This window comes from Takifugu rubripes, unplaced genomic scaffold, assembly GCF_901000725.2.
Source record: "Takifugu rubripes unplaced genomic scaffold, fTakRub1.2, whole genome shotgun sequence".
Classification (NCBI taxonomy): Eukaryota; Metazoa; Chordata; class Actinopteri; order Tetraodontiformes; family Tetraodontidae; genus Takifugu; species Takifugu rubripes.
In genome coordinates this window covers 351020-371809 of record NW_021821632.1, presented here as the reverse complement: position 1 = coordinate 371809, position 20790 = coordinate 351020, and the positions used below count along the sequence as shown (strand labels likewise).

At 45.9% G+C, this 20790-nt stretch overlaps 7 protein-coding genes across 7 annotated transcripts; 6 read left to right on the top strand and 1 right to left on the bottom strand.

The window, feature by feature from the left end:
• Positions 1–509: 509 nt before the first annotated feature.
• On the top strand, positions 510–19041 carry LOC115248319 (histone H2B 1/2-like). Its single transcript, XM_029831968.1, has 2 exons — positions 510–933; positions 18963–19041. The coding sequence occupies exon 1, from the start codon at positions 547–549 to the stop codon at positions 919–921; it is 375 nt and encodes a 124-aa protein (XP_029687828.1). The 5' UTR covers positions 510–546; the 3' UTR covers positions 922–933; positions 18963–19041.
• Positions 8565–9441, top strand: LOC101067927 (histone H1-like). The gene has a single exon (XM_003967794.3). It carries the CDS (start codon positions 8611–8613, stop codon positions 9211–9213), a length of 603 nt encoding a protein of 200 aa, XP_003967843.1. The 5' UTR covers positions 8565–8610; the 3' UTR covers positions 9214–9441.
• On the bottom strand, positions 10830–11305 carry LOC115248313 (histone H2A). Its single transcript, XM_029831960.1, has one exon. It carries the CDS (start codon positions 11251–11253, stop codon positions 10876–10878), a length of 378 nt encoding a protein of 125 aa, XP_029687820.1. The 5' UTR covers positions 11254–11305; the 3' UTR covers positions 10830–10875.
• Positions 11712–12208, top strand: LOC101067470 (histone H3). The gene has a single exon (XM_003967792.2). It carries the CDS (start codon positions 11753–11755, stop codon positions 12161–12163), a length of 411 nt encoding a protein of 136 aa, XP_003967841.1. The 5' UTR covers positions 11712–11752; the 3' UTR covers positions 12164–12208.
• On the top strand, positions 14807–15579 carry LOC115248310 (histone H1-like). Its single transcript, XM_029831957.1, has one exon. The coding sequence runs from the start codon at positions 14839–14841 to the stop codon at positions 15373–15375; it is 537 nt and encodes a 178-aa protein (XP_029687817.1). The 5' UTR covers positions 14807–14838; the 3' UTR covers positions 15376–15579.
• On the top strand, positions 17520–17922 carry LOC101068835 (histone H4). The gene has a single exon (XM_011607733.2). It carries the CDS (start codon positions 17566–17568, stop codon positions 17875–17877), a length of 312 nt encoding a protein of 103 aa, XP_011606035.1. The 5' UTR covers positions 17520–17565; the 3' UTR covers positions 17878–17922.
• LOC115248317 (histone H2B 1/2-like) lies at positions 18554–18996 on the top strand. Its single transcript, XM_029831965.1, has one exon. The coding sequence runs from the start codon at positions 18576–18578 to the stop codon at positions 18948–18950; it is 375 nt and encodes a 124-aa protein (XP_029687825.1). The 5' UTR covers positions 18554–18575; the 3' UTR covers positions 18951–18996.
• Positions 19042–20790: the final 1749 nt, after the last annotated feature.

Genomic DNA, 20790 nt, shown 5'->3' with positions numbered 1-20790 from the left:
TGCTTCAGAGGCAGCGACTCGTCAAGCGGGAATAACGTGAACTCGCTGTGAATGTTAATATTTATGCTAATGAGCCCGAAAGAGCTACATATCATTAACATATTATTGATGCAATTAATGCGGTATAACAGGAAGTCATCAATTACTTGTCCTATTCACAAAAGACCAGATTGATGCATTTGTTTATTGCTGCTTTACTTTTTGATCCGTTAAATTATTTAATCAGTGATTCAGGAAACGCATGTCACACAATAACAGTGTTTACCGCGGGTGAAAGCGCGCGCACGCGCGCGCACACACCCGCACGCGCACCAGTCCGAATCTTGTGAAGATGTGGCTGAATAAAGAGGAGCCAGGACAGGAAGCTGTCTCCATCTGTCCCCTGTCGAGGCAGGCTGTGGACAGCAGGAGGCGGAGCTGACGCTGTGACCGGTCACGTGTTCGCGGTTCGGCCAATCACAGGAGGGAGACCACACAGTGGTATTTCCATGAGGCCCGTATAAAGAGCGGCTCTGTGGCCGCCCTCCGCTACCGTGGAGAAGCACAATGCCGGAACCAGCCAAGTCCGCCCCCAAGAAGGGCTCCAAGAAAGCCGTGACCAAGACGGCCGCTAAGGGAGGAAAGAAGAAGAGGAAGACCAGGAAGGAGAGCTACGCCATCTACGTGTACAAGGTGCTGAAGCAGGTGCACCCCGACACCGGCATCTCGTCCAAGGCCATGAGCATCATGAACTCGTTCGTCAACGACATCTTCGAGCGCATCGCTTCCGAGGCCTCTCGTCTGGCTCACTACAACAAGCGCTCCACCATCACGTCCAGGGAGATCCAGACCGCTGTCAGGCTGCTGCTGCCCGGGGAGCTGGCCAAGCACGCTGTGTCTGAGGGCACCAAGGCTGTGACCAAGTACACCAGCTCCAAGTAGACCTCTGCTGGCCTCCTTCAACCAAAGGCTCTTCTAAGAGCCACCACATCCCCTTTAGAGTAAAGTTCCTCAGGCTGTGCTTAGCATCGCACTGCTCCAATGTCAATTACATTAAATATAGTGGTGGGCAAGTGAAGCTTCATGAAGCACTGAGGCTTCACTAACAATTGTGCCGAACAACATTCAAAGCTTTCAAGACTTCAGTGACGGTGACATCTGGTGGACAACTGAAGCTATTGCAGCCTCTAAAGAGGCACGACTGGCACTGTTTCAGTCCCATGACACCAATAAAGTTCATTGTGTGACCAGATTAACCTAAAGAATAAATGCAAATTATGTTAAGGGTTCAGTGTTGGTTAAGGGTTTATTAAAAACTGAGATTCATTTAAAAACTGTATTAAAAGTCCCCAACAGGGTTAAAGATCCTTCCTACTTTACAAATGATCGTGGTGTTTGAATTCAGAAACATTGGGCCAGATTCACGAAGCGTTCTTACGAACAAATTTGTTCTTAAGTCCCACTTACGAACAGTTGACGAAGATTGTGGCATTCACCAATTTCTTCTTATCCTGGATTTATTCGTAGGTAAGAACAAATCCTACGAACACTCAGGAGTACTCTTGCGCACATTTCAGTGCCGACATGTTGGCATGGTTGTGTTTTCTTCTCTTGTGCAGTTCAATATTACAATGATAATTCTGTCATATTTATTTATTTATTTGTTTATTTCCTATTTTTGGTGATTTACGGAGAATTTTAAAATTACGTAAATGTGCCAATGACTTAACATTAATCAACCAAATTGGAAACCATGCCAAAACTGTCTTTTTATTTGATTTTATCTTGATTTATTTTATTAGGGGATCGAGGATATGCCCTGGTTGTTGACACCACTGACCAACCCTCAGACTCCACAGGAGTTTTATTCAATCAGATGCATGCGCGCAGTCGCTCCACCATTGAACGCACCATCGGCATGTTAAAGGGGCGCTGGATGTGTTTGGACACAGAGCCACAACCCCGTGAGGATGTGCGTCCTGACGCAATGATGGGGCCAGACTGCAGGCACGCGGTTCACGTTCGAGCGCGATTAATTGCCCGTTTGTGAATCAAATGCATTATTGTCACAATCCGAGCACAGCTTTTACACGTTTATTTTTTTTACATTCTTCTTTTTTTTACATTCTCGTTGATTTCTTTAAGCGTGTTGGCTATAGTCATCAGGGTTGAGGCAATTTTATCAAGCGTGTTAGCCATCCTTTCTTGATTGTGCAACACGGCGTCAGAAATCAGGCGTGGAGAGGCAAGCTTTGGGCATTTGGCTTTGGGCATTTCGCTTTGGGCATTTGGCTGCTTTTGGCTCTGTCTACAGGGTCCTGCTGCAGTTCCTTTTATGGGCATTAGTGGGCGGTGACTTATGCTAATCGTATGTTAATTAGACTCACCTGGCACGCGCTTTCAATTTACGAACAGATGGCATTCATCAATCTAAGAACACAGCTGCGAACAATTCTGGGGCTTACGAACGCGTTGGTGAATCCGACGTAGGGTTTTCTTAAGAAACTTCTTAAGGACAACTTAAGAAAGAATCTAAGAAGATTCTTAAGAACATATTGGTGAATCTGGCCCATTGTTTTTGTGTGCGTGAAGTGTTTTTAAGGAAAACCTTTAAAGGTAACGGTTTTCATTTGGGGACTTGTATGTTTGATTTGGAATTATTATTCATAGAAGCAGACAAGTTATTTCCTCTTCACAGGTTTTTATTGAGGAAATATCATTTTCTCTACTGTTGCAGGCCTCAGTCTGCTCCTCCTCTGGCTGACCAGCCCCCCAGCTTTGGAAAATATCCTTTCACAGGGAACAGATGATGCTGGGATGCACAGATACTTGCATGCAGGTTTCCTGCGTGGGATATAAAGTCTTTCGTGCCACCTAGTACTTCAAGAGATCCTCGGCTCTGGTCAGAATTTGTTCTTTCAAATATCTATGACACAGTAAGACAATGAATGACTGAATAAAAAAAAATATGTTTCAACACATCTACAATAGACACACACTTTTCAAGATCTTTTCAAGATGGCGCCCAGAGCGGTCGCCTTGGTGTCTTGCTGCGTTCTTGTTTGTCTATTTTTGTTTGTTAATTGTGTGTCTGCCTGCTCTTACACCCGTGAAGAGCTACTAAACATCAGGACTCTCACCCCCACGGACTTACTTCCAGTTTTTCTGGCTCCTGCAGCCGACCTGGTTTACTTTTTGGCCCAAAAGGTGAGACGGCGGAGGAGAGGAAGACGGGCCGGTGCCCTGGCGAGACTACGCAGGAGAGGCTCGCGCACGGCGCTGCCTGGGATCTTTCTGTCCAACGCCAACTCACTTTGCAACAAAATGGACGAGCTGAAGTTGCTGATGCGGATTAAAGATTTCTCCACCTCGTGTGTTCTCTGCTTCACTGAAACCTGGTTCAGGAAAGAGACACCGGACAGCGCGCTCCTCCTCGGGGGATTCCAGCTGCTCCTCCTCGGGGGGTTCCAGCTGTTCCTGGCGCTCTCTGGGGAGAGAGCAGGCGGTGGAGTCTGCTTCTACATCAACAGCGACTGGTGCACTGATGTGACTGTGATCTCCCAGCACTGTTCTCCTGCTGTGGAACACCTCTTCATCAACTGCAGACCCTTCTATTCTCCGCGTGAGTTCGCTTCATTCATTCTGGCCTCCATTTACATCTCGCCAGATGCGGACGTGCGCGAGGCTCAGCGCACGCTCGCGGACTGTATTCAACAAGTGGAGCGGACCCATCCCGACGCTCTGGTTATCGTGCTTGGCGACTTTAATCAGAGCAACCTGAGTTACGAGCTCCCCAGGTACAAACAGTTCATCAAATGCCCCACCAGAGCAGAGAACACGCTGGATCACTGCTACACCACAGTGAAGGACGCGTATCGGGCCGTCCCCCGTGCTGCACTAGGACTGTCTGATCACGTGATGGTCCACCTGATCCCCACATACAGACAGAAACTCAAACTAACAAAGCCATCCGTGAGCACCACGAAGAGATGGACCAGTGAGGCTGTGGAGGAGCTGCGCACGTGCTTGGACACAACTGACTGGGACATGTTTAAAGGGGCCACACATGATCTGGATGAGTACACGGACACTGGGACCTCATATATCCACTTTTGTGAGGAGCGCATTCTACCAACGCGCACTAGGGTGAGTTACTCCAATGACAAGCCCTGGTTCACACCGAGACTCAGACAGATCAGGAAAGAAAAGGAAGCAGCGCTGAAAAGTGGAGACAGAGACTGCTACAGAGAGGCCAAATACCGGTTTAGCAAGGAACTGAGGAGAGCTAAATCTGTGTATTCGGAGAAACTTCAGCAGCAGTTTACTGCTAACGACTCTGCTTCTGTGTGGAGGCCTGAGGCAGATCACCGACTACAGGCCTCAGGCTTCAGAGGGTCAGGACGACAAAGCCCTTTGGCAGAGTCTGTCCCTCCACTATGCCCGCTTTGACACCTCGTCAGCCATGCCCAACACCTCCCCTCCCCCCAGTGCCACTGCCCCCATGGACCTTACTCCATCAAAGGCAGTCCCCTCCCCCCCTCCACTCACCATCAGTCCACCCCCCCATCACTTACCACCAGTTCCCCCCTCCTCCCCCCCTTCATTCACCATCAGTGAGCAGGATGTGCGCAGGCAGTTCGCCAGGCTGAACCTGCGCAAGGCCCCTGGCCCGGACGGCGTGTCTCCCTCCACCCTGAGGCACTGCGCAGAGGAGCTGTCTCCTGTCTTCACAGACATCTTCAACTCCTCCCTGGAGTCGTGCCAGGTGCCAGCCTGCCTCAAAACCTCAACCATCGTCCCTGTCCCCAAGAAGCCACGGATCACTGGGCTTAACGACTACAGACCTGTGGCGCTCACCTCTGTAGTCATGAAGTCCTTAGAGCGCCTGATCCTGCCACACCTCAAGTCCATCACCACCCCCCTCCTGGATCCACTGCAGTTCGCCTACAGAGCCAACAGATCTGTGGACGACGCGGTCAACCTGGCCCTTCACTCCACCCTGCAGCATCTGGACTCCCCGGGAACCTACGCGAGGATCCTGTTCGTGGACTTCAGCTCTGCATTCAACACCATCCGCCCCGCTCTGCTACAGGACAAGCTGTCCCAGCTTAGTGTGCCTGCCTCCCTCTGCAGGTGGATCACTCACTTCCTGACGGATCGGAGGCAGTATGTGCGGCTGGGGAAGACTGTCTCCGACTCCGTCACCATCAGCACCGGATCACCCCAGGGCTGTGTACTTTCCCCCCTGCTCTTCTCCCTGTACACAAACTGCTGCACCTCAAGCCACCAGTCTGTCAAACTGATCAAGTTTGCGGATGACACCACCCTCATCGGGCTCGTCTCCAATGGAGACGAGACTGCCTACAGGAGGGAGGTGGCTCGACTGGTGTCCTGGTGCGGACACAACAACCTGCAGCTGAACGCTCAGAAGACAGTGGAGATGATTGTGGACTTCAGGAAAGTTACAGCCCCTTTGCCCCCCCTTGCCCTTATGGACTCCCCCGTCACCATCACGGACTCCTTCCGCTTCCTGGGCACCACCATCACCCGGGACCTTAAGTGGGAGCCAACCATCAGCTCCCTCATCAAGAAGGCCCAGCAAAGGATGTTCTTCTTACGGCAGCTGAGGAAGCTCAAACTGCCTCCCAGGATGTTGGCGCAGTTTTATACGGCCATCATGGAGTCCATCCTCCCCTCCTCCATCCTCCCCTCCTCCATCCTCACCTCCTCCATCCTCACCTCCTCCATCATGGTGCTATGCTGGTGCCACCGTCAGGGACAGACTGAGGCTGCAGCGCGTCGTGCGCGCTGCCGAGAAGGTGATCGGCTGCAGGCTCCCATCCATCCAGGACCTGTATATCTCCAGGACCCGGAGGTGTGCAGGTCGGATCACGGCCGACCCTTCCCACCCTGGTCACGGACTGTTTTCCCCACTCCCCTCAGGCAGGAGACTACGGTCCATTCGGACCAGAACCTCCCGCTACACTAACAGCTTCTTCCCCTCTGCCATCAGGCTGCTGAACACCAAGTGACTTATCACTGAGCACCATGAACAGCAGCCAGTCGGACTCACGAACAATACATTACTCCTCATGGACCTGCACTATTTCTCACCACTCACTATTTATGTAAATACTGTATATAAGTCTTATTTTATTTTATTTATCTTATTCTAGTGTGGTGTTGATGTCTAATGTTATGTTGAATGTCGCAGCGGCACACCACGACAAATTCCTAGTTTGTGTAATACTGTGTATTACATGTACAATGGCAATAAACCTTCTTCTCTTCTCTTCCTCTTCTCTTCACATACATATATACAGAATATATACGTATATATTTAGCTTACTGTCAGGATTTCCAGTGTCGTCATGCCAAGTGTCACAAGCAATTGTAATTTAGAGAGCCATTTAAAAATTAAAAATACAATTCAATTATGGAAACATAAAATGTATGCTATGAACGGCATTATACCTTATTTGGAGGTATTATTGGCGGTACTCACCATGAAACCTGCCAAAATACTCTAACCCTCACTCTCCAAATCTCTATCTCCTCGCAACCCAACAATTTTACAGCATAATAATGCATCTTATATTGCTGATATGCCATCAAACCACTCAAATCTGTCTCAGAATGCATTGGAACGCCATGAGCCAATCACAAACGCTGAAAGTCCGAGCCAATGAACGGCTTCGAAACATTATGAAGCAATCAAACGTCATCAGTCACGTGACACTGGTGTTTTGACACAGCGTTCCGAATCACTCCGCTTCAGGAAGAGTGACACAAGCTCCGAAGCTTCTGTATCATTTACCAATCACTAATCAAATATAAATGTCTACTTTTTTTCCCTTTCACCATGATTTAACATTTAAACATGTAGCACATGCATAAACAATGTGTAGACCACACAAAGTGGCGGATGTAGTCGTATCAAATATTGTCCAAATTTAAGATTTCCAATATGTCTTAGCACCCAAAGTTGCTTAGTTTATGAGTCGTTTATTACTTCATAAAGCTCTCTTCTAAGAGCCACCACATCCTGTTCTGGGAACAGAAAGCCATCAATGGTGCAGTTCTCCACCTGCTTCACCTGGCTCTCCACAAGGTCTCACATGTTACTCTAAAAATAAAGTCAGTCTAGTCTGGGAAACCAAATGATCCATACAAGCACAGTAGCAGGGCTCAGACCATTTACATTTAAAAATACTAATGCTTGATGGTTTGCTGAGAATCCTCCACACATCTTGTTTTCCACAACGTGTTACAATGATGTAAATAACCATCTAATAGAGCTCTTGTTGGAATATGGACAGTTTTTCTTTTAAAATTCCTAATAAATACTGATTTACTGTTGATGCTTGTATTCAAGCCTGTTTGGACCTCAAAGTAATTGGACACTAATTTATACTATGGTGCTCATGGTTTTCAGGAAATTCACCAACCCAAATGGCAGATCACCTTCAGGACCGTTACATTCATGCACAAAGACTGAAGCAAAACATTGATTCAGCAATAAAGACTTCAATTGAATGGAAAAGATGTAAAATAATTTTATCTGTGGAACCACATGGAACATAACCATGTTTTTCTTCTGTCTCCCAGAAGAAGAAAAAACACAAGAATTACAAAAATGGAGTGGGGGACAAAGCTACAGAACAATTTAGATTTTAAAAAGAATCCTATGAGCTTTTGCCACAATATTCCCTCTGAAAACCAGACAGTGGTTAAATTATTAAAAGAAGGTCTTAAAATTACGATTGCTTTTTTGTAAAAAGAATTCTTTGGAACTAAACGGAAATGTTGTTTGGGTTGGTAAAGTTCTGTGCTGGGCTATGACAATGGGTCAAACGCAACCTGTGGAAAATTATAATGAAAAGAAAGAAAAACAAAACAGGTGTGTCCAGCGAACAAATATCCACCAAAACGAGTGATACTGTATATTCAGTGAGAGCATAAATGCATGGACTCCGCAAAAAGGCCAAATAAGTGGGTTTTCATGTATTCCTTAATGCTCTGCTGTGCAGATGCTAAAAACAGCCCCAATGTGGCAAATGGACCTTTAGTTTTAAGAGAATCTTTTGTAATCAGACTGGACGAGGCCGACCCAGGCTGCCGTCATGGATCTATCAGAAATGTGTTTGCTGCTTCCAGGAAAACTCCCGTTTCTGACAAGATAATCACTCTAAAATTGGAGTTTTCACACGGAGTCCCTAAAGAAACGTTTGAGCTATATGCGAAGGTGCTTTGGATGAAAGTTGGTGCGTTTCAATAGATTTTAGGAGATATTTAACCGGCGAAAGTCTCCAAACGTCGGTGGTCGTGACGGTGAATCGTCGCGATTTGGAGGCTAAATAAATAAAATCGAGATAATCTCAGAAGCTTTTATGACTTGAGTGTGTAGAAGAAAGTGTTCGCTGTCGTTTCCGTCCACTGCCAGCCGTCAGCGGTTCAGATTCCTTCATTTGTTCACACTTTGTGGAGGGGGAGAAAGCACAAGTGCGGCGCCCCGCACACGGCTGTGAGCGGGAGGCCCGCGGGTTGAGTCTTCACGGTCCGCACGGTGTGTTTAAGAGCGGTTCACGCCCCCGGATTCCTCAACTCATTGGGACTCAGCGACCAACGAAGATGGGAGAAGAAGCGCCAACACAAGCCGCTCCGGCCAAAGCCGCAAAGAAGAAGCCGACCAGAGTGAAGAGCTCGGGCCCGAGCATCAGCGAGCTCATCCTGAAGGCCGTGTCCGCGTCCAAGGAACGCAACGGCGTGTCCCTGGCCGCCCTGAAGAAGAACCTGGCAGCCGACGGCTACGATGTGGAGAAGAACAACGCCCGGGTTAAGATCGCCGTCAGGGGCTTGGTGACCAAGGGGACTCTGGTCCAGACGAAGGGCACCGGAGCCTCTGGGTCCTTCAGGATGAGCAAGAAAGTGGCCGAACCAAAAGCCAAGAAGCCCGCGGCCAAGAAGCCCGCCCCGAAAGCCAGGAAGCCCGCGGCCAAGAAGCCTGCGGCGGCCAAGAAGCCTAAAGCGGCAGCAGCCAAGAAGCCCACAGCCACCAAGAAATCTCCTAAGAAGGCGAAGAAGGCTCTAGCGGCGAAGAAGGTGGCAAAAAGCCCGAAGAGGGTGAGCAAGAGTCCCAAGAAAGTGGCGAAGAAGGCTCCTGCTTCCAAGAAGGCTCCAGCGAAGAAGGCTGTGAAGCCCAAAGCCAAGAGGGCAGCACCCAAGAGGAAGTAAGCAACCCTGAGAGGGTTCCTTCAAAAGGCTCTTTTCAGAGCCACCACAGCACCTGAGGTCACATTCCTGCTCCTTGGTCATGATGTAAACATGTGTTCAATAACCTCCTGTGCAGGGGATTAGTTGAGCTGTCTGCTCACGGTATTAATGTGCGTGTATACACACACACACACACTCTAGTCTGACATCTGAACATGTCATATGTGGGGTTATTAAAGTCGTTTTGTAGAGAATGCAGAGTTCATGGCATCCAATAATAGTGACAAGCATGCTTGTACTGAATGTTTTCATTCAACGTCCAGTAAAGAAAGTCCTGAACCAGGGGGCTGCTCTTTGGCGCCGCCCTAGTGGCTCCCTGGAACCTCTTCAAAAATATGGAAATTGTTTTAATATAATTTCTGTAGGAGGAAAAACGTGACAAACATTTAGTTTCAACATCTCATAATGGAAGTTAAACTTAAAGCACCATTGTACAGCAGAGTGGTCACGTGGTGCCTGATCCTCTCCAGGCTGCTGCAGTGAAGATAAACATTCCTCATTAATGCTCATTATGTGTTTGTAGCCGATCATTTGGAAAGGAGACAAATAGAGCTACTATAGACACTATAGCATGTGTGTCCGACCCCCTGATGAGCAACACAGGGCTCCCCAAGGAACGGTGCTGTCCCCCTTCTGTGCACCACCTACACAGCTGACTTCCAGAACCACTCAGACAGGTCCCCTCCAGAACCACTCCGGAACACGTCCCCTCCAGAACCTCTCTGAGACACGTCCCCTACAGAACCTCTCTGAGACACGTCCCCTACAGAACCACTCTGGAACACGTCCCCTCCAGAACCTCTCTGAGACACGTCCCCTACAGAACCACTCTGGAACACGTCCCCTCCAGAAGTGCTCGGATGACTCGGATGTGCTGGGGAGCAGGCATTAAAGCTAAGGATGCTAACAAACTCATTAAAAAGGCAGGTCTGTTGTTGGCTGTAGACTTACAAACTTAGACGAGGTGGTGAGGGACAGGATGGTGTTGAAACTGCGGACAATCATGGACAGTCCCCCCCCCCCTCCATAACACAGTGGACAAACTGAGGAGCAGCTCCAGCAGCCTCGCTGCTCTAAGGAACGCTACAGGAAGTCCTTCCTGCCGTCCGCCATTAAACTCTAATTCATCCTAACCCAGCCAATAACAAGAATTGTGGAATGTTTATGTTGTCATTTTATTCTGTGTGTGTGTGTATGTATATATATATATATATATTGTGTGTGTGTGTACACACACACACACACACACACACACATATATATATATATATATATGCTTATAACATCCTAGTCTTATGTGTATTTATTGTTTCTATACGTTATGTTGCTACTGCAATTCAATTTCCCTACAGGGATGAATAAAGTACATCATAATCTTAATTTGTTTCATTTATTTGGTCCAATATGGCTCTTCCAACATTTTGGGTTGCCGACCCCCGTCCTAAACTAATTTCAAGTTAATCCTCCAAATTTGGTCTTAACTAAAGAGACGTTTTTAGAGTTTGAAAACTGGATCCAAGTTGGACCGAGAATGTTTCATTATTGAACAGAACTGCTCTTTATCACGTTGTGGGTGGCTCTGAAAAGAGCCGTTTGGTGCTCGCTAGCCCAGCAAGGCCACACTTATTTGGCCTTCTCGGTCTTCTTGGGCAGCAGGACAGCCTGGATGTTGGGCAACACGCCGCCCTGAGCGATCGTCACTCCTCCCAGCAGCTTGTTCAGCTCCTCGTCGTTGCGCACAGCCAGCTGCAGGTGGCGGGGGATGATACGAGTCTTCTTGTTGTCGCGGGCAGCGTTTCCAGCCAACTCCAGGATCTCAGCCGTCAGATACTCCAGCACAGCGGCCAGGTACACAGGAGCGCCGGCGCCAACGCGCTCAGCATAGTTGCCCTTGCGGAGCAGCCTGTGAACACGGCCCACTGGGAACTGGAGCCCGGCCCGAGAAGAGCGAGTCTTGGCCTTAGCTCGGGCTTTGCCGCCGGTTTTTCCTCGACCACTCATTTTGTTTCTATGTATTATAAGGTTTTGAAATCTACGAAAGTCAGTGAAATGACGCTCTGAGTCGCTACGATCCCTATTTATAGCTGACGCTAAGCCTGCCTGACCAATCAGAGACACAGCCGCCCGTTCCCGCCGCTCGCTCAGCATCAACCAATAAGGAGCGGAGATTCGGCTGGTGGGTTGGACTCTGGGCGGAGCCGCCCGTTCCCGCCGCTCGCTCAGCATCAACCAATAAGGAGCGGAGATTCGGCTGGTGGGTCGGACTCTGGGCGGAGCCGCCCGTTCCCGCCGCTCGCTCAGCATCAACCAATAAGGAGCGGAGATTTGGTTGGTGGGTCGGACTCTGGGCGGAGCTGAGTGCCACGTGCATCATCCAGCCAATCACGAGTCCGGGTGTCACCTGCGTCATCGTCGAGCCCGCTGCTCCGACGCCTTAAGAGCGGCGGCGCCGGCAGTTCTTGTAACTTCGTCTCGTTCTGAGAACAAGCAGCAGTGAACAATGGCCAGAACCAAGCAGACCGCCCGTAAATCCACCGGAGGAAAAGCTCCCAGGAAGCAGCTCGCCACCAAGGCTGCCAGGAAGAGCGCCCCGGCCACCGGCGGAGTGAAGAAGCCTCACCGTTACAGGCCTGGTACCGTGGCTCTCAGGGAGATCCGTCGGTACCAGAAATCCACCGAGCTGCTCATCCGCAAGCTGCCCTTCCAGCGCCTGGTGAGGGAGATCGCTCAGGACTTCAAGACCGACCTGCGCTTCCAGAGCTCGGCTGTCATGGCTCTGCAGGAGGCTAGCGAGGCCTACCTGGTGGGTCTGTTCGAGGACACCAACCTGTGCGCCATCCACGCCAAGAGGGTCACCATCATGCCCAAAGACATCCAGCTGGCCCGTCGTATCCGCGGAGAGAGAGCTTAAATTGGCCGCTTATACACATCAACAAAGGCTCTTTTAAGAGCCACATCAACTCTTCTAACAGAGCTCTGTTCTATTTAAGGTGGAACTGTATTATCTCGGCAATAAGACTAGAATAAAAGGTCTGAATATGCAACCCTACATTACATGTATGAAAGACGAGGTACATTTAGGGTTTTTTTTGCCCATTATTGAAGCCTCTTCATAATTTATAGCAGGTAGTGGGTGTACATTACGGATGGGCGATACCACACTTTAAGGATTCGATACTGATACTTGTATTTTTATCGATACTGTTCATTTCTTACTGGCAATTTGTCAGTCAAAATATTACATTTAAGACAAATCACAAGACGAATACAGACCATTTACATAAAATTTATGGTCAATTGATAACTAGGATTTCATTATCCTTTAAACCTGCATAAGACAGTTGCTCCATGAGGAAAATTAAATAGAACAATGTCTGACACCATCACACCTGTTCAGAAAAAGTATCATATTCACATTTTCTGCTTTAGGACAATTGCGTCTGGCCGATTATTTCTCCGGCCTTCGAGAAGAGTCTCTGCTGGAACAGATGTGGTTTCATTTTTTCCCACCTCGCTTCTTGGGATGACCTTTTCCTCCATGTATCTTCTCATTTCAATATATGCATCTGTGTTTGCTGTGCGATTGCTCTGAAAAGCCACAACCCGGCTGTCAAACTCCCGCCATAATCCCTTGGATGATGAACACTCAGCAGGTGACCCTTGTGTTGCCACAGGATTGATCCGCCCATCCTTAATTTTAGGGGTTTTTTTGCCCATTATTGATGCCTCTTAATCATTTATAGCTGGTAGTGGGTGTACATTTAAAAAAATAAAATTCCACCATGAACAAGTGTTTCTGATTAAGCTCCTGCTTGTCTAGTTGTGTAATAATTGTTCCCTAATTCATCCCTCTGTCAGAGCTGAGCTCTCTTGACTGGGCTTATGCATCAGCTCAGGTCCAAACCAGTCAATAACAATCATTGTTTAATGTTTATGTTTTAGTTTTATTTCTATATTTTATATTTATGTAAATATGCTTATTCCTGTCCATGTTCTGTTATTTGTGTTTTATTTATTCTATTTCTATACTTAATTATAGTTATATTCCACCAGGTGCAGGCTGATACTACAATTTCCCTACGCGGATGAATAACGTAAATCTTGACTCTTGTTATGGGCCCAGTTATTATGGGGTTGGAATTGAAATTTGGTTGAAATTAATATATAGAAATTTTACTTGTAGACTGTTTTTATCATAATATAAAACCGAGAATTATAAATGTGTACACCCCACCCGACAGAGCTGTTGATGTAGGCATTTTATTGTTTTAATGTGCAGACACAAATACCAATTAAAAGGACTGTCAACAACTGGATAGAATCAATAAAGTTATTGGAAATAAAAAAATAGTGCTTAAAGAATTATGGGATTGTAATAGAAATGTTTTGTTTTTTTAAAATATCAACATGATAAAATGTATGAATATTCTAACAGTCTCATATCTGCTTTAGCGAGACCTTGAAATAAATGTTTTTTTTAAGTGCACATGTACCAAGAACTTCTGTCTTTAATGAGCAGATTCCACTATTTGGTTGCTTTTTCATTTTTTTAAAGTAAATTTCAGGCATCGGTGTAAAAAGATTGGTAATACTTGAGTGTATGTAATGTATATTTCTCATATTTGTGTCTTTGCAAACTTCTCATTTAGCATGCTATTATTATTAAGTGTGTGTGTCTGTGTTAATTTTAACTTTGGCAAATGTGTGTTGTGTTTTTTTATTCTCTTCAATAGAATAATAAATATAAAAATTAAAAAAAATAAATTTCATTATAACCTGAAATGAAATTACACTCAACAAATCAGCATATAAAGTAAAAACAAAGCAAACCTCAGCAAATGCAAATAAAGCACGGCCATATGCAGACAACCAAAGCAGACCTGATCAAAGCAACTCAAACTACATAGGATTAGCAAATACTATGGCACAATTTAGCCAAAAAACAGCAGTGAGAAGTTTACAATGCTAGGTTTCAGTGATCAAATGTTGCTCACATTTAGTGCTTTGTATCAAAGCACTAAATGTTACATTATGCTGCTAAAACATAACTTAAATAGTATTACGACTATACTACTATACTACTACTAGACTACTAATAGCTAATAAACAACCATTCAGCAAATTCATAAATACAACCTACAAGGTGAGTAATTGGAAACAAAATGGTGTTATACAAAATCAGGAAGTTTTGGGGCAATGGATTTGGACGTGTTTTCTTCAGGAAAAAGATGCTGTTTCCTGAAGAAAACACGTTGTCGTAATGGAAGTTGTAAAACATGATTTCCTACTGTGTGTTGCCCAATATGTGGATGTGACTATATCATCGTAAATAGTGTTCCATCCTCTGCTAAACTGTGGGGGAGGACGGGACAAACTTACATAGGTAACAGTTTGTCCCGTCCTCCCTTTCTGACTGAACAAGACAAAAGTGACTAGAATGCATTTAAGTTAGTAAATTGACCTTTGTCAATGGCAACAGTTTTAAAAAAAAAATCAACAGAAAACTTAAGGTGCTTTTCTCTCTCTTTGTCTCTCACAATTACTGAATTCCGGCAACTTTTTGTACACAGAAAACAATCAGCAACGATGAGTGCAAAAAAGGTTAGCAGAGCGAGGAAATCAGGGCCCACCGCCAGAGACCTTGTCCTTCAAGCTGTGGCCACATCCATGGAGCGCAAAGGCCTGTCTTCGGCTGCCCTCATGAGGATCCTGGCAGCTCAGGGATATGATGTGGATAGGAACAAGGCCCGGGTCAAGACTGCCATTACCTCTTTGGTAAAAAAGGGAGCTTTGGTCCGGACCACGGGCGCCGGAGCTTCTGCGTGTTTCAGGATGACCAGCAAACCAATGGTAGCCCAAAGAAAGAGGCCGGCAGCCAAGAGACGTGCCGGAAAGAAGTCACGCCGCAGGCCCAAGAAGGCTAAAGGTCGTAAAGCCAAGCGACGTGCCGGAAAGAAGCCACGCCGCAGGCCCAAGAAGGCTAAAGGTCGTAAAGCCAAGAAAACATCAAAACGCCGAAGGAAGGCCCCAAAAAGGCGAAGGAGAGTAGTGAGGAAGGCTTCTGGAACGAAGAGGGCTTCAGCCAAGAAAGCTGCCAGGCGTCGAAGAAGAAGGGCAAAGTAAAGAAGAGAAAGTAAAGCCTCCTGTTCTGCTGCGTTCATCAGCAGGATGGCCCCTTACATGAGCCTGCTCAAGGTTTCCTCCTGTCAAAAAGGGAGTTTTACCTTGTCATTGGTGCTTGTTGGGGGTCCAGGCCCAGGGGTTCTGTAGAGTGCCTACAGACAATTTTGATATTAAAAGATGCGATATAAATAAAGATACATTGAAGTGAATGTTGGTTTCTCTTTAATGTCACAGCCTTATTTATTGTCGAATTACAACTGCTAAACATAAAAGTTGAATTTAAACTCCTGCATTAGGTATTTACATTTGTAATTTGAGTGGCAGTAGGTTTGACTAAGGGCCCATTCACAAGGCCTGAGTAAGGATTCATTGCATTCGTGCTTTTTTATTTAAACAAGGGTGCCTGAATTGCCTGAATCCGCAAACTTGTGAAATCGGGCGCCATAGTGAAGTTTTAAAATCAGTATTTTCTTGTAAAAATGGGAGTGCAGTTTTCAGTAAAAACAGTGTTGCAAGTGCCACGAGTAGTAATTATTTTCAGTCTGAACACGTTTTAAAATGAAGGAAAAGAACAAATGAAAACCCGGTGTTTTTTGTGATGAACATGGCCTAAGGATTAAAAACAGTGAAAAAATCAATTACTGTATCTTATTAAAACTGTGCTTATTAAAAGACATTCCCAATTAAGGACGGCGTGAAAATCAACGAAGCTAAAGCAGTGGTGGTCACACTTGATGGTAAACTTACTACAAAACCTCTGGCAAACGTGAAAGTCCAATTAAAATTAAATTAAATTAAAACGTTCCAAAAGAGGACAAGTAGATTTTCCACCCTGGACTGGTCTCTATGCTGGTTCTGCTGGACCTCAGTGCTGCTTTTGATCCAGTTGATCACAGCATCCTGTTACAGAGACTGGAACATGTGATTGGGATTAAAGGGACAGCACTAGACTGGTTTAGATCAGATTTATCTGATAGATACCAGTTTGCTCATGTGCATGTGCAGAATGCTGGTCTCCTTGTGGTTCCCAGAGTCTCTAGGAGTAGAGTGGGGGGCCAAGCATTTAGCTACGAGGCCCCCCTGCTATGGAACCAGCTCCCTGTCCAGGCCCCCCTGCTATGGAACCAGCTCCCTGTCCGGGTACGGGAGGCTGACTCCATCGCTACTTTAAGATCAGACTTAAAACCTTCCTCTTTGAAAAAGCTTATTGTTACTAATTCTGTAGTTCCAGTTACTATCATAGACAGACAAATTATCAGACTTAGGGGGTCGTCTAACCGTTAGGTCACATCTTAGCTATGCTGTTATAGGCCAAGGCTGCCGGGGTCCGGAAACATGATCACCTGACATCCTCTCCTCTCCTCTCCTCTCCTCTCCTCTCCTCTCCTCTCCTCTCCTCTCCTCTCCTCTCCCCCTACATGAGCCTGGTCCTGCTCAAGGTTTCTTCCTGTTAAAGGGGATTTTTTTTAATTTGAACCCTCTCACCGGTTCCTATCATGGAGGAGCTCAAGATTAGTAAGTGGCAAGTGTCACTTTTGACCTCAGTCTGTGCAGCCCAGCCACAAACTGGGACATACATACATCCCATATCTGCTTGCAATTGTAATCACTAGAATGTGATAATATGGAAGGAATATATAAGGACTTATTTCTGCCGGTTATTGTTATCCAACCAGTGGAATTTTCATCTATAATTGCATTTGTGTGAACAGCAGTTGTAGCATTCTGAACATAAAACAATATTTATAACCTTTTACAAACATTAAAGTGGTAGAAAAACAATTAGAATACTTAAAATTCTACAGTAATTTAACGTTTTCAATTGTTTTATTATTTACCTGTTCATTCTCTACTGACAAGCTCATGTTCAGACAGGTACCAATTAGCAAGATATTTGTGTTTAAGGTTGTGGGGGAATGTCAAGATAAACAACGGACAACAGGCAACAGGCTGGCAATATACTTAAAAATATAAACATAGCAAAAGAAAGTTCCGTGTGCATAAGAGCTGAACATTTTAAATAAAGATCAACGAGCAATGTTCCAGGAAACGTGTAGTTCCCGTTTCAGCCAGCAGGGGGCGGCCCCGCACACAAAGAACCAAAGTGCTTTCAATCACGTCCTCAGAATTGTGTTAAATAAGAGGCGAGCGCATCTCTGGAGCCAGTCTGTCTGTAGTCCAACAGCAAGAATGTCTGGAAGAGGGAAGGGAGGAAAAGGTCTCGGTAAAGGAGGCGCCAAGCGGCACCGGAAGGTTCTCCGTGATAACATCCAGGGAATCACCAAACCAGCCATCCGCCGTCTGGCTCGCCGCGGTGGGGTGAAGCGAATCTCTGGGCTGATCTACGAGGAGACCCGCGGTGTGCTGAAGGTGTTCCTGGAGAACGTGATCCGTGACGCCGTCACCTACACCGAGCACGCCAAGAGGAAGACCGTCACCGCCATGGACGTGGTCTATGCTCTGAAGAGGCAGGGACGCACTCTGTACGGCTTCGGCGGTTAAAATGGCTGCTATAGCAACAACCCAAAGGCTCTTTTAAGAGCCATTCATATCTTTTAAAAGAGCAGAATTTTTGCGCCATCCAGCCAACAAAGGATGGATATGAACAGTGTAAAATATCCACTACTGTATTAACACTGTTGACGTCAGTGAATTTAAACGTCGCCATAAGCTTAAACACCTGACTTAAACAATGTAATAACCCTAAAGTTCACCACCGCACATGTTTAGACCTTACAACACTGTTTTTTCTTTTCCATTTTTCAGAAGTTCACTCCAGTTGCATTCCACTTTTAAAACTAAATGAGTTACATTCCTAGAATTTTGATTTATTGACCAACAAGTTGACATGTCTGGGATACGATTGTTTCATTGGTGTAATTCATTTACCAGTAGAATAAATCACCTCAGACAATGACAAAATGCAAACGACCACATTCATTAAAAGGTTATGAACTTTAAAATTAAACTGCATGTTTAAATATATTATCTACCTATAGAACCGAATCACGTGATTGGCTTGTCTCCATCTGTCCCCTGTCGAGGCAGGCTGTGGACAGCAGGAGGCGGAGCTGACGCTGTGACCGGTCACGTGTTCGCGGTTCGGCCAATCACAGGAGGGAGACCACACAGTGGTATTTCCATGAGGCCCGTATAAAGAGCGGCTCTGTGGCCGCCCTCCGCTACCGTGGAGAAGTACAATGCCGGAACCAGCCAAGTCCGCCCCCAAGAAGGGCTCCAAGAAAGCCGTGACCAAGACGGCCGCTAAGGGAGGAAAGAAGAAGAGGAAGACCAGGAAGGAGAGCTACGCCATCTACGTGTACAAGGTGCTGAAGCAGGTGCACCCCGACACCGGCATCTCGTCCAAGGCCATGAGCATCATGAACTCGTTCGTCAACGACATCTTCGAGCGCATCGCTTCCGAGGCCTCTCGTCTGGCTCACTACAACAAGCGCTCCACCATCACGTCCAGGGAGATCCAGACCGCTGTCAGGCTGCTGCTGCCCGGGGAGCTGGCCAAGCACGCTGTGTCTGAGGGCACCAAGGCTGTCACCAAGTACACCAGCTCCAAGTAGACCTCTGCTGGCCTCCTACAACCAAAGGCTCTTCTAAGAGCCACCACATCCTCTGCTGGCTCAACTTCCTCAATAACGAAAGCTATAAATCACACATTCATTCATTTTTTTTTTTTTTTTTTTTTTTTTAAAGTAACACCCTGCATGTAATTTCATCACAGCTGGTTCAGCTCATAAATCACTTCAAACACAATTCATTGTAATCATATCTTTGTGTAATAAGCTTTGGCTGTGTCTCAATATCTATTCCCTATGTCTTCATTTAATTTGTGATAAACCATTCAATAACAATTGTTTAATGTTTGTAATTGTATTTCTATTTTATTCTATATTTATGTATATATCCGTGTGTGTGTGTGTGTGTGTGTATATATATATATATATATATATATATATATATATATATATATATTATATGTGCTTATAATATATGCTTAGAATGTTCTAATCTTATTTGTATTCTATTTCTATACTTTGTAAATATAATTTCCTACACTTCAGTTATATTAATCCATGTTTAGGCTGCTACTATTCAGTTTCCCTACGGGGATGAATAAAGTACATCTTGAATCTTGAATAATCTTTGGGATAAGGCACATCCATCTACGTACCTAAGATTAGTGATGCAAAAGATAACACCAACTGATGGACTTTGGGAGTTCAAATGTCGCCTTCAAGCATTCGGCATTCCACCTTAGCTTCAGAATTCAATTTGTTTTAATTCAGGTGTGACTTGCTAACAGACTGAAGTTGCGAAAAAAAATACTCACCTGGTTGTTTACCCCACACAGACACTGTGACAAAGTTTCTACTGGCTCACATCTTACATTAAAATATACTTAACCCCTCTGTGTCAGTATAACTGCCCAGTATCAGTCTGTGTGTGTGTGTGTGTGTGTGTGTGTGTGTGTGTGTGTGTGTGTGCGCGAGATGTCACCTAATTCCACCTGTGCTTTTGTGACAGGAAGTTAAGTAAAGTAAAGTTTGCCTTCAGCTTCCCGTGGTAACCGTTTTTTCCCACCTCGGCAACACACCAGCTGAGAAACCGACCCTGGTAATTGGCGACTCTGTTTTGTGCTACGTGAAGCCGACTCCAGCGACCATAGTTAGGAGCATTCCGGGGGCCAGAGCGGGCGACATAGAAGCCAATGTATGGCTGCTGGCGAGAAGGTGGTGCACCGTGGGCCTTTGTTTGGGGCTACGCTTTCTGCAAACCATCACCCAGCCCTCCGGGATATTTGGCTGCTCAGCTGCTGCCGGGGGACCGCTAGCTGTAGCTACGCTACCTGACGCAACTCCAGCTAACTCCAAGCTGCGGAACCGTGTCTCAAGCTCGCTAATTCTCTCCTCCAGAGCCATTAATAAACTACACTTTATGCACCTATTCCTGGAGTGTCCAACTCGTCTTGGTTCAGAGGCCGCATACAACTATATATGAACTCAATGGGGCCGTAGCACAAAAACAAGTGCAATAAAAAATCTTTATTTCAAGAAATTTTGTTCAATATAATAAAAAGTAACAACCTGAGCCTTTAAAAGTAAGTGCAATTTCAAGTTGTGCAGTTACACATCACAAAAGTTCACAAAACGTGCAAAAAAGCACATAAACAATGTTTGCCATATCTCACAACCGAGCTCCTAGAAGAGCAAACAGATGACATGGAAGGCATGAGCTTGGATTATTTTGACAATATAGCTTTGAACAATAACAAAAAAAACATGTGAGAAATGTTCCAGGTTACATCAATGACAGAAATCGAAGCCAAGTTAGACCTCCAGTTTAACCAGGAACACAGGGCCACTCATGGCAACTTGCTGAATCAAGTCCTTAATTAATGCA

Bases quoted from the DNA above. Each gene is read 5' to 3' on its own strand.
- LOC115248313 (XM_029831960.1), bottom strand. From the start codon at position 11,253: ATGAGTGGTCGAGGAAAAACCGGCGGCAAAGCCCGAGCTAAGGCCAAG.
- LOC115248310 (XM_029831957.1), top strand. From the start codon at position 14,839: ATGAGTGCAAAAAAGGTTAGCAGAGCGAGGAAATCAGGGCCCACCGCC.
- LOC101067470 (XM_003967792.2), top strand. From the start codon at position 11,753: ATGGCCAGAACCAAGCAGACCGCCCGTAAATCCACCGGAGGAAAAGCT.
- LOC115248317 (XM_029831965.1), top strand. From the start codon at position 18,576: ATGCCGGAACCAGCCAAGTCCGCCCCCAAGAAGGGCTCCAAGAAAGCC.
- LOC115248319 (XM_029831968.1), top strand. From the start codon at position 547: ATGCCGGAACCAGCCAAGTCCGCCCCCAAGAAGGGCTCCAAGAAAGCC.
- LOC101068835 (XM_011607733.2), top strand. From the start codon at position 17,566: ATGTCTGGAAGAGGGAAGGGAGGAAAAGGTCTCGGTAAAGGAGGCGCC.
- LOC101067927 (XM_003967794.3), top strand. From the start codon at position 8,611: ATGGGAGAAGAAGCGCCAACACAAGCCGCTCCGGCCAAAGCCGCAAAG.